At 56.4% G+C, this 12,329-nt stretch overlaps 2 protein-coding genes across 2 annotated transcripts; one reads left to right on the top strand and one right to left on the bottom strand.

The window, feature by feature from the left end:
• Positions 1-226: 226 nt before the first annotated feature.
• Positions 227-3,998, top strand: TICAM1 (toll like receptor adaptor molecule 1). Its single transcript, XM_032092418.1, has 2 exons — positions 227-318; positions 1,457-3,998. The coding sequence occupies exon 2, from the start codon at positions 1,631-1,633 to the stop codon at positions 3,731-3,733; it is 2,103 nt and encodes a 700-aa protein (XP_031948309.1). The 5' UTR covers positions 227-318; positions 1,457-1,630; the 3' UTR covers positions 3,734-3,998.
• A 2,329-nt stretch (positions 3,999-6,327) lies between these two features.
• Positions 6,328-10,267, bottom strand: FEM1A (fem-1 homolog A). Its single transcript, XM_032092417.1, has one exon. The coding sequence runs from the start codon at positions 10,180-10,182 to the stop codon at positions 8,176-8,178; it is 2,007 nt and encodes a 668-aa protein (XP_031948308.1). The 5' UTR covers positions 10,183-10,267; the 3' UTR covers positions 6,328-8,175.
• Between the last annotated feature and the right edge of the window lie 2,062 nt (positions 10,268-12,329).

The raw sequence follows: 12,329 nt of genomic DNA, 5'->3' as shown, positions 1-12,329 counted from the left end.
ATCTGTCCATGTTTCATTCTTGTTCCTCGCCCCTGGATCCTGGGCTTTCTAGCGCTTGTCTCAATTCCAACACTGCCCCGCCGGTCCCTGCCTCGCCTGTCCCCAGCGCTCTGTGTCACCTCGGGGTGTTCATGCCGGGGCCAGGGGCAGGGCTGGCCCTGGCTGGAGCGGGTCGGAGGCGGCTCGCTCGGGCCAGGGCCGTCCCGCCGCGCTTCCCGAGCGCGGGCTGCGCTCTCCCGGTCCCGCCCCGCTCCGCCCCGGCCGTGCCCAGCGCCCCGCGCCGCTTCCGCCTGCCCCGGGCACAGGCACCGGCCGCAGGTAGGCCGACCCCTTCCCTTGCCGGGTCATCCCTTCTCGGCTGCTCCCCTCCCTCCCCGCGGGCCCCGGGCCCGTGGTCGCGGCGCTGGGCTCGCCCCGAGCGCTGCCCCCGCCCCGGCCCCCGCTTCAACTTCCTCGGGCTCGGCCGTGTCACCCCCGCGCCCATCGGGGGACACGGGGCAGGGCTGGCAACTGGGGAGGGAGGGCAATTGGGCAACTGCAGGATTTTCATGAGAGAGGAAAACAGGAAGCTGCAGTTAGAAACTTTCCCCAGCTCAGAGTTATTTTCGGGCCGTTTGCTGGGGCTGCCTTTAAATAGGGAAAGTTCCTGCAGCGGGCTCAGGCAGCGCCTGGAGCAGCGCCCCACCGGGAACCCCCTCCTCCCCTCCAGACACTCCTGTTGTTTAATTAAAATCCCATCAGAGGCCGGGGGTGAGTGCAGGGGGTCAGGGATCAGCTGTGCATGGGGATATAAAGTCTCCCAACGTCAGAAGGACGTGGAGCTGCTGGAGCCAGTCCAGAGGAGGCCCCGGAGCTGCTGCAGGGCTGGAGCCCCTCTGCCCTGGAGCCAGGCTGGGAGAGCTGAGGGTGTTCACCTGGAGAAGGCTCTGGGGAGACCTGAGAGCCCCTTGCAGGGCCTAAAGGGGCTCCAGGAGAGCTGGAGAGGGACTGGGGACAGGGGATGGAGGGACAGGACACAGGGAATGGCTTCCACTGCCAGAGGGCAGGGTTAGATGGGATATTGGGAAGGAATTCTTCCCTGTGAATCTTCCCTGATAACACAGGTTATCAGCTGGAAAGGGTTTCCTCTGTCCCTGTTTTATTCCTCAACTGCCATTGCAAGGAGCCTGCAAGACCTCTGGAACAAGCTGCCTGGAGGAGACACTTGGATTTACCTAAATACATCATTATTTCATCAATTATTTTAAACTAGTTATAATTAATGTGAAATTAACACAAAGAATGTGCTCTTTGCTTAATCACAGAGTTGGAATAATGCACAGAGCACTGGCACAGCTGCAAGCTCGGAACAGATGCAAAAATATTTGGGAGGTGTGAGAGAGAGCCTGGCAGCTCCAGGAGCGTCCCCCAGCTCCCACATCACCCCTCTGAACACTGTCCTCTGTTCTCCTCACAGATTCCCAGCACAGAGAGGTGCCGGTTCCGAGATGAGTCCCTGAGCACCAAAGGGTTTGTGTGGTACGAGGAGCACGACCGGGGCATCCCCGAGCCCCACAGGGAGACAACCCTTTGCCGTAAGATGCTTTTCCCATCCCTGCTTCAGTCCATGGTCCGGGCCAGCAGCTGAGAGATGGCACAGAGTGCTGAGCTTCAGCCGAGCTTTGAGGACGTGTTCAACATTCTGTCCCAGGCCCCACCAGAGAAACTGCTGAGCCTCAAACTCAAACTGAAGCACTTGATCCCTGGGCCCTGCAGCAAGTTACTGCAAGCCATGGTCCTGCTCACTCTGGGGCAAGAAACCGATGCAAGAATTTGTCTGGATGCCTTGAGGGATAACCAGGCAGCCCAGTACATCCACCAGATCAAACTGGGCGCTGCAGGAGTGCGGGAAGACAGGGAGGATTTGCAGCCTCCCCAGCTGGATGCAGGTGCCGTGGCACTGCTGGCACAGGTGTACACAGTGTTGGCACAGGAAAAGCTGTGCAGTCCTGAGGCCAGGGACAAAGCCTGCCATGCCAGCAAGGACACTCAGCGGGGGACACTCAACAACATCCCAGCCGAGGAACAGGACAAACAGGGCTCTGCAGCCAGTGTGGGCTCAGGGGACAGCTTTTGGACGCTGAGATCCCATGAGGATGCGGGAGTTCCCTGCACAGCCAGTTCCAACTACGTGGTGAGGAGTTCTCCAGTGCAGATCGGAGGCAACTCAGACCTTTCAGGCCCCCAGACCTTGTGCTCTGAGGAGAGTTCCTCCCTGTCCAGCTGTTTGGAGATCAGTGCATCACCAACAGTTGCTTTTCACACCCAGCCCTCCATCCTCGAGCCTGTCCCCCGGCCCAGCCGTGCTGGACACCCCGACGGGGACGGACTGAGCCACGGCCCGCAGGAATCCAGCTGGGCCAGCACACCCAGCTCTCTCCCCAGGCAGGACACGGCTCCCCACGGGCCCCGGCCAGAGAAGGTTCTGCAGGTCAGTCCCTGTCACCCCACACTCCCCGTTCCTGAGACGCCGCTGCCCTCGGAGCCTGCCCAAAGCAGAGACGTGTCCAGCACACTGACACAGCCTCACACACAAAGAGAAAAGCAGGATGAAAAGCAGGATGAAAAGCAGGATGAAAAGCAGGATGAAAAGCAATTATCTACTGGTATCCCTGACCCAAGGGGTGCAGTGGATACTGCTCCTGCCCACGTGTCCATAGAGGACTCCTACATTCCAGCAGGCATTCCTTGTAACTCTGCACCTGCTTCTATTTCAACCTGTTCCCTTCCTCCTCCTACTTACTCCTTCTCCTCAACTCTTCCTCCTCTTCAGGAATCTCACTCCAACGCACTATATCCCCCTCCCCTGCGCTCATCCCCCTCTCCAGCCTGGCCCCCTCCTGCTCTCCCACCCATGGATCCATCAGAGCCAGATGGTGCCAAGTTCTTCACGTTTGTTGTCTTGCACGCCAGTGAAGATGAGATTGAGGCCCACCGGGTCAAGAACCTGCTGGAGAGCCTGGGGGTGTCCAACGGTGCCACACTCAGTGAGGATTTCTTCATTGCCGGCCGCAGCCACATGACTTGCTTCCAGGACGCCATGGAAAACTCTGCCTTCATGATCCTCCTGCTGACCAAGAACTTCCCGTGCAACCTGTGTCAGTTCCAGACAGACACTGCTCTGATGCAGTCCATCCTGGACCCCTCCAAGCAACACTCAGTCATCCCGTTTTTACCCAAGGTGAATGCCCTGGAGTGCAGCCGGATTCCCACGATGCTCAGTGTGCTTGTGACCCTGAACGAGAGCTCTCCTCTCTTCTCCAGGAATGTGCACAAGACTTTTAACCCCAAGAAGATCAGGGAGAAGAAAGCCCTGTGGGACCAGATGCAGAGAAGGAAGCTCCAGGCGTGTTGGGAATGGTACCAAGCCCAGCAGAACTTGGCTGCCCTGAGCCTGGGCTCCCCTCCCTGGGTGCCTCCAGCAGCGCCACGGCCGTGGCCACCAGAGCCATCACCCCAACCCTGGTGTCCCCCTGCCCCGATGGACGCCCTGCCTGCTCAGAGCGGTCCTCCCCCTTCCCAAGCACAGCTCCCCCCAGGCCACTACAACATCGTGCCAGGCCAGGGAGGGATCCCATCCCTCATCATCCAACACGCCCGGATGGTTCAGATCGGGAACCACAACATGATGCAGGTGGAAACTGCCGCACCTGGGCCCCAGGACAGCCAGGAGCAAACCAGGCACAATGTCTGACCCGGGGCAGCCGAGGTTGGAGACACAATTAATTTCAAATCCTGGATTAGAGTGATTCTGCTGGGACTGGGACTATTATTCTATGCATCAAGAGTGCCATTTTCCTGAAGCACAAAAGAAAATTCTTCATTTTTTGTTGGAAAAAAGACATGGAGATCTCTTGGAACTGTTTCTCTTTGTGCTTATGTTCAAGTAACTGAGAAAATTATTTTCCTAATTCTGTGGAGCTACTTGAAGATTTTATAAATAAATTTTAATTAATTTATTTGTGTTCCTCTGGTTCTTTCCTGTAGAATTTGAAAAGGCATAGTCAAGGATATATGGAAAATTATTCTGCATGTTGGGTAGAAGGGCTGGGAGATGCCACTGACCAAATGATTTGAGGGACAATCTGCAGGGGATGTTTTGGGAAGCTGCTTTTAAGGAAAAAGTGGGATGAAAAACCAAAAGCACTGAGCAGAGTAGTGCTCCAGGAATACGGAGTGGGAGGGGTAATTTTGCAGGAACTGTGCAAGGGATGTGCCAGGCTGGTACCTACTGAGTTTTAACACCAGGAGGGCACCTGGAGCAAATCCCCCAACCCCTCACTCCTCCTGCCACGCGCTCCAGGCACAGCCATTTTCCTGATCGTCAGCAGAGGTCACCCCAAAGCCACCGAGAGACTGAAATGCGGCTGTTCCCTCCCAGAGCAGAGCCCAGAGCCAGCTCAGCTGTGCCAGGAGCAGGGCAGAGTTCGCAGACTCCTGAGGAGCCACTCCCTGTTAAAGTGGATGCCGAGGGCCACCTGTGATCAATAGAGGGAAGTGACCCCACCCCAGGTATTTCTGCAGTCTGTGTGTGCTCCGTGGCTTCCCCAGCAGGCTCCCAATGTCTGTCCCAACAGGTTCCAGGAGGATCTGAGCCCAGGACTCCAACAGGCCATCCTGGCCCTGGGCCTGGCCCTGGCCCCTCTCAGGGCCTAACTCCAGACTGCAGTCTTTGTCCAAGAGCCACGCGAGCCCCGCAGCCAACCCCTGTATGAGACAGGTGTTACCGAGTCCTTGGACTCTGAGCTACCCCCAACTCTTGGCTTCCAGCTCTCAAACAGTTTGGATTTCAACTCTGCAGGACCCAGTGACAATGGATTAACTCATCTACTCCTTCCAGAGCCAGCTGGCATCCTCCAAGTGCTCTAATTCCTTTTATTTTCCTGGTTTCTCTCCTCCTCAGCACCGCTAAGAGGTGTTGTGTTACTGCAATTCCTGTGCCCTGCAGTTGGTGCAGGACAGTCCCTCCCCTCGGGAGCACACACACATCCCTCCTTTCCCGGCTCCTCTCCTACTATAAATAAATATCATGCAAAATTAGTCAACTGGAAGCTGCTCCAGCTTGTAAACAACTTCAGCACAGCCACATCCAGCGTGCTTGGATCACACAAAGGGGAGGGAGAGCTGTGTCTGGCATATAGGAGGGTCTGCAGCCACCACAGTGGAGAAAAAACTCCTCTCTGTCCAAGATAATTAACAAAATAATCACCGAAACATTGCCCTGTTCCCCACAACTCTGTGTTTTCCCCACATGGAGCTGGCCCTACAGTCAATCAGGCCTGTTTGGTGTAATTACCCCTAAATCATGCAGTGATTTCTCCCACCCTGTAATTACTATCAACATTTAATTGCTGGGACCTCTATGTAATTACAGATTATTTATGTGTTAAAAAAAAAAGTGAAGCCTTTTCCATCACACAGAATATTCTCCTCCTTGAGGCTGTAGCACCCGACTGCATTCCCCAACCACAAGAGCCCAGCTCGAGTTGCTCCTGCATGGAGTAACTCCCTTCCCACCTCTCTCCTGCCAGCAGCCGTGGGTGCAGATGGAATTGCACTGGCCAGCCCCTGCCTCGGTCCTGAGGCCACCTGGCTCCTTGCACCTGCCTGGCAGCTGCTCTCCCACACACCTGGAGATCACCTGCAGCACAGGAGGAAGATCTGGGGGGGAGAAGCACATCCCCAGGCTCTACAGACACTGCTTAAATGTCATTTTTAGCACAAAGGCCCCATCATTCATCAAGGCATCAAGCGTTAAAGATGGAGCAATTAACGACAGGACGAACATTCAAATATTTTATCCATCCACCCTCCCTGGGGAAGACCAAACATTTTTGGGAATCCAGGTTCCTGTGTGCAACTAACTCCAGTACCAGTAATTTCTCTGTTTTTACCATCCCTGATGGATTTGGGGCTGGAAAACAAACTGCTGACACTGTGTCCCTCTTTCTGCTTGCTGTGCCCACTGTCCCACATGTGTAAGGTAGGTAATACCTGAGCCAACAAAGATCCTCTCACAGTTTGATTTACATTGAAATATAAGGCAAAACATGTAAGAAGAGGTGTCACTTCAGTGCCAGTGTTACCCTTTTCCAGGGGAAACGTTTGCCACTGCAGCACAGATTGGTTTTTCACAGGAGTAACCATGAAATGAACCAATCACGCCTGTTAATTGCAAACACCCCGGAATTCCATACCCACAGTGTCCCATCCCTGGGAAACAACCTGAAAATAGAGGAAAAAAACTGAAAATAGAGGCTTATCAGGAAGAAGTCCAAGGCACTTGCATTCTAGCAGCCATTTTTTGTTTTATTATTTAAAGTTAAGAGCGCTCATCAGCTCACAAAGGAATAAATCCCATTCCTGCAGTTTAGTTCAGGTTTCAGCCAAAAGGAAAAAAAAAAATAGAAGGCAGCTAAACTAACTCTGCACTTTACAGCTCAATTCAAGTTAAACCTCCTCGCTTTATAAATAAATGTTATAGTTAACACTGCAAAATGTACTGGCAGATCTACATTATCTTGAAGGGGCAGAGAGCGTGGTTATTGAGGCTGATAAATACAAGTAGAGAAGCTTCAGTAGCACAGAGAGCGAGGGTGGGGCTGGGGTCTGCTCTCCCAGGTGGGGCCTTTCCCAGAGCTCCGAGGCAGCTGCTTCCCCCCTCAGCTGTGCTTCCCACCCTGCTCAGGGCCAGGGAATGAGCCAGGGGCTGCCCATCATCCCCTGCACAAGGACAAACTGCTGGAAACTCTTTGTTTTCCACCACTGAGGGTTCTGCTCATGGAGGCAAAAACCTGCCCTGAGACTACAGAGTTAAAAACAAGGTGTGTGCAGATCCTCATCAAAGGAAGGAGCTTGCCCAAACAGCAGCCAGGTGAGATTTCAAATTCCACCTTGGAAGTAGCACCATCCTCAGTGAAGTTACAAAAAAAAAAAAAAAAGAAAGGAAAAAAAAGAAGACTCAAAAGCCCAAACCAGCTGCTAAGAACCCACTGCACAAGTTTCAGAATGGGGCAGTAACAGAGCCCAAGCAGGTGATACTAAAACCTCAGAAGGACAAGGAGGCACCTTAACCTTTCATTTCTTGCTTCTTCCTTCAGCCCCACCCTGGTGCAAACCCACCACAGACACTCACTTGCTTCCATAACCCCGTCCCAGCACCTCCACGCTACAGGTACCTCCTGGCCTAAAGGGCTTGCAAGAGCTCAGCCTTGAATTTGCTGTTTTGGCTCCCAAACCATCCACATTCACCCTTCCAGCTCAGTCCCTGCTGACCTCTGGAGCTAAAGCACGTCCAGGCTGGGAATGGAGCGAATGGGTGTGGAATGGACAAGCCAAGGGCCTGAACACCACATCAGGATTTTGTTCTTAAAGTAGTTTTTCCTCCCCATTCATAAACTACATCTATGGATGAAACTGTATAACCAGAACTGACCTTCCTCTATCTTACAGGATTGGAGAAGTCTTGCAGCATAGATAGGGCCTGGCTCTACAAGAGAAAAAACATCCCAGCTTTATGCACAATCATGGAAATCTCAGGCGTTTAACACCATTTGCTACTTGGCCAACCAAGAGAGAGACAAACCCCATCCTCAGCACACCCAGCCCTGTGCCATCCCTGGGCAGAGCACGAGCCCCTCGTGCACGCTGGGCATGGGCTGTCCCAAACCTGACGGGAGGGAGGGGAAGGGACTAGCTGGAGGGTATTTTATTCCTCATTCACTTTCTATCTGTTGGGTGTGTGGGGTGGGAAAGGACAGAGCACGTGGGGGATGTGTAGCTGCTCCAAAGCTGAACGCTGAGTTAATCCAGCACTAACGGGAGAGGCAGCAGGTCCCAGGGAATCTCTGTTTTCTTCCTTCTCAGGACAAGATGGTGGGATGGGGAAGGGCAGGGGCTGTGGGCTTCTGTGGGCAGAGTGCACTGGAGAGAGCTGGTACCTGCAGGTGACGAGGGACAGCCAGGAGCTCTGGAGCCTCCTCCTCCCCTGCCCTGACACGCCAGCTGGGTGGTGACAGATGGGGACAAAGCTCAGCACAGCGGCAGCCCTCGGCCCCTTGGCACAGCCAGCCCGAGCCTTCCAGCTGCACAACCTCAGCGGGATGGGATAAGCTGGGGACCGTCGGCTCTCACGCCCTAGTGCAGCTCAATGAAGGCTTCCAGCTCCTCAGGGATGAATCCCTTGTAGGGAATCTTGTGCTTGTCCAGGGCGCGAGCAGCAAGGCACTGGAGGGTGATGTAGTTGAAGGGCTGCATGGTGCTCTTGGTGAGCAGCTTCTCGTCCAGCAGCTCGTAGGCCGTCTGCTTGAAGGCGTTGGTGGCGTCCATGTGCGCCCCGGCCTCCATCAGGGCGCTCATGATCAGCGGGCAGTTGTTGCGGGCAGCCACGTGCAGGGGGGTGTTGTTGTCATAGTCCCGGCTGTCCGGGTCCGCCCCGCACTCCAGCAGCAGGTTGACCACGTGGAGCGACGGGAATTTGCCCACGGGGTAACGCCCCACCGTCGTGGTGTCCTTGTCCACAGCCATGTGCAGGAGGGTGAAGCCGTTCTTGGCGCGGGGGCTGCACTTGAGCAGGCGGTAGATGGTCTGGCGCTTCTGGTGCTCCTGCTCCGGGGTGCATTCCACCTTCTCCAGCAGGAAAACCAGGTGCAGGATGATGGCCAACGTCTTGGTGAACTGAGCCGAGTCGGCCACAGGGTCCTTGCCGTGCACCAGGGCCCTCTCCACCTCCCGGACCCCTTTGCTCAGCACCCCGATGAGGTCAGAGAAGCCCAGGTGGGTGGCCAAAGTGCCTTTGGAGCGGTCTTGGAGCACGTAGGAGTAAAGCTCGGCAAAGGAAAGGAAACTGCTGGCAGTCATGGGGCTGAGGGGCTCCAGGTTGCCTTGCTGCATGTCCAGGGCGTACTTCCACAGGTTAATGCAGCGCTCAAAGTTGCCGGAGTCGGCGTAGACGGCCCCGCGGTAACGGATGTAGTACGAAGTGTCGGGGTGGGAAGGGCCCAGGATGCGCTCCCGGATCAGCAGCGCCTGCATGCGCATCTCATCGGGGTCCGTGATCAGCGCTTCCAGCTCCTCCAGAGAGCTCACCTCCCGGGAATAGTCATAGGCCAGCACCAGCTGCCGGGGCTCGGGCTTAGGCAGGTACTTCCCGCCCTCGCAGCGCAGCTCCATCGCCCTGCGCCAGTACTTGTGGGCTCCCAACAGGTCTCGTTTCTTGTCTACAAAGGTGGCACCCAGCAGCTCCAGCGCTTCCACAGCAGCCTCTCGAGTGCAGAACACGTTCGGGACCTCGTCCTGACTGGAAGCTGAAGCACCACATCCCTCACAGCCCTCTTCACTGCAGCCCCTCTGATGGCTCCCACCTGAGGCACAGGTCCCACTCTGGCCCCCCGCGGCCTCGTCCTGCTGCAGCCCCCCCTGGATGAGGTACTCCACGATGTTGGTGTGGCCGGTGACACTGGCAGCGAGCAGAGGCGTCATGCCATAGCCGTCCTTCTCCATGCGGGCCTTGGAGCGGAGCAGGAGCTGCAGGATCTCCAGGCTGCCCGACTCGGCGCAGTCGTGCAGGGCCGTGTTTCCCTTCACGCTGCGCCGGTTCACATCGGCCCCTTTCTCCAGCAAGTACCGGGCGATCTCCCGGTGCCCTTTGTAGCAGGAAATCATCAAGCACGTGTGGCCGTGCCGGTTGGCCACCTCCAGGTCGGCCCCGCGCTCACCCACCAGGTACCGCACGATCTCCAGGTGCCCGTCGAAGCAGGCGGCCCGCAGCGGGGTGGAGTTGGTCAGCGTGGTCTGGTTCACCGAGGCGCCGTGGTCCAGCAGGCTCCGCACCACGCCCAGGTGCCCCGCAGCCGAGGCCGCCCACAGCGGCGGGGCCCCCTCGATGGTCTCGCCGTCGAAGCTGACGGAGCCGCCCTCCTCCACGCGGGCCCCGCAGTGATCCAGCAGGTACTCCACCACCTCCAGGTGCCCGTGCCGGGCCGCGATCAGCAGCGGAGTGCTGCCGGCCCCGGGGCCGCCCCCGCCGCCGGGCCCCGCCGTCAGTGCCTCCAGCTCCTCCCGGCTGCGGCTGCCCAGCAGCTTCTGCAGCAGCTTCAGCTTCCCATCGCGGGCCGCGTTGTACACGGCCGTGCGCAGGTCCATGGCGCCAGGAGCCGCCTCCAGGCCATGGGCCGGCAGCGGCGGCGCGGCCCCAGCGCGGCGCGGGACGGGCGGGGGGCGGCGGGACCCCCCTGCCCTCAGCGCGGCGGGACCTTCACCGCCCGGACCCGGCCGCCATCTCAGGCTGCGCCGCGGAACAAAATGGCGCCGCGCGGGGTGGAGCGGGACGGGCGGTGGATGATGGGAGCTGTAGTCCCGCGCGCAGCGCTGCTCACCCGGTGTTGCGCTCCGCGTACTCTGTTTCCCGGAAGGCAGCGCGGACGGGGGAGAGGCGGGAAGGACGTGCACCCTCGCCGCGCGGGGCATCCTGGGGAGTGTAGTCCTGTCGCCCCGCTGCGGGCAGCGCCGCTGACGGGGCCTCACCGCGCCGGGACTACGCTTCCCAGCGCGCCCCGCGCGGGCCGGGCGCTGTCCAGGTGCGTCTCTGCTCGTTGCATAGCGGTTTTATTTCTCTTAAATTCCTTGATGTTATTGAACTTCAAAACACAGCGGCTACACAGCATTAATCTGACGTGGTTTAATTGCAGGTTTTATGTAATCATAATGTCCTGAGCTGTAACGAAGGCACGGGGATCACGCAGTCCAGCCCACGGCCCTGCACAGGTGTGGTGATGCGTTTTAAAGTACGAGTTTCCTGCCTTGGAGGTGGCAAAGCCTCGTCCCCACCAGCGAACACAGATTTATGCCCTCCAATTCCTTCCACGGGACATTATGTCCAGCTTGCTCCGTCCCTGAGTGACAGTACCTGCTCGGAGTGAAGGAAAACACTCAAGCAATAAATAGCTCAGCTTAGATGAGCAAAGCTTTCTTTACTCACTAGAGCCTATTTTTAGGGCATAAGTTGAGTTTAAGTGTCTCTAATCTTTATACAGAGAACTGGCACAGGGTTTCTCCCATTGTATTTTATTTATAGCTGGGTTTCTCCTACCCAGGGAAATAAGCTTAGTCTCATTACTTCCATTATTATCATTCTGTCTGTCATGATTATTATTCAGCCCATCCACCCGTTTTAGGTCTTGTCTGGAATTACGGTGGATTATCCCACTGATGCCTGTTGCCTTCACACAGAATATCACTTTTGTTGCTAAGAAACTGCTTTTGCATAACAGGCAGCGGGAGCCAAATTTTCCCTTCAGCAGCTTCTGAAAGTCACCCGGAGCAGCAGCTGCTCCTGGAGCCAGAGCCAGAGTATCCATGGCAGAATTCCCACGTGAGGTCTGTGCCCGGTGATTGTTCCCTGTGAGGGTGGAATGGGATTCCCAGAGCAGCTGGGGCTGCCCCTGGATCCCTGGCAGTGCCCAAGGCCAGGCTGGACATTGGGGCTTGGAGCAGCCTGGGACAGTGGAAGGTGTCCCTGCCATGGCAGGGGTGGCACTGGATGGGCTTTGAGGTCCCTCCAACCCAAAACTTTCTGCAATTCCGCGACTTTGTGTTTGAGAAGAAAAGGAGCAAAGGTCCCTTGAGCATCTCCAGGGTGTCCGTGCTGTGCAAGGGCAGCTCTGTGCATGTCGGGACAGGAGGAATCAGGGAATCCTTGAGGCTGGAAAAGCCCTCCAGGACCATCAAGTCCAACTTCTTCCTCAGCCCTGCCCAGTTCTGTGGGAACACACAGCTCTGGGCACAAGTTCACCGTGTTTTCACCCAGAAAAAGCCCCACGAGTTGCATTTGAACACTGTGAACGCTCTGGGTGTGTCTGTGCACCCCCGGGCTGTGAATATCCAACCTGGGACTGCTCTGTCCCTGTCCCTGTCCCCTCTGTGAACACCCAGTGCAAACCGCCAGCCCTCAGGCTGTTTGTGCTGCAGGTCAAGGCACAGACACGGTGACATTTCCTCTCCCCGCTGGCTCTCGTTGCCATGGTGACCAGATGCACTCGCTCTTTTATCTGAAGTATCTATTAACCAAAGCTTCCTATTAATTTCCCCTCCATAGAATCCATTAGGAATTCACCAGAACACCACACAGGCTTTTTAGGTCCCAAATCCACCTCAGAACCCGCCCCCCGTTCCTGGGTGGGCTCAGAGGCATTGTGGGGTAAAGTGCAGCTGATGGAAATGGTTTTTCCATTAATAAGAAATTTCTCAGTAACGAGGGAATAAAGAACAGGAGGAGAAATGTCACAACAGCC

Source organism: Corvus moneduloides, chromosome 28 (assembly GCF_009650955.1).
Source record: "Corvus moneduloides isolate bCorMon1 chromosome 28, bCorMon1.pri, whole genome shotgun sequence".
NCBI lineage: Eukaryota > Metazoa > Chordata > Aves > Passeriformes > Corvidae > Corvus > Corvus moneduloides.
Note: the sequence above shows the minus strand (reverse complement) of the source record. Positions and strands in the feature narration are given on the sequence as shown.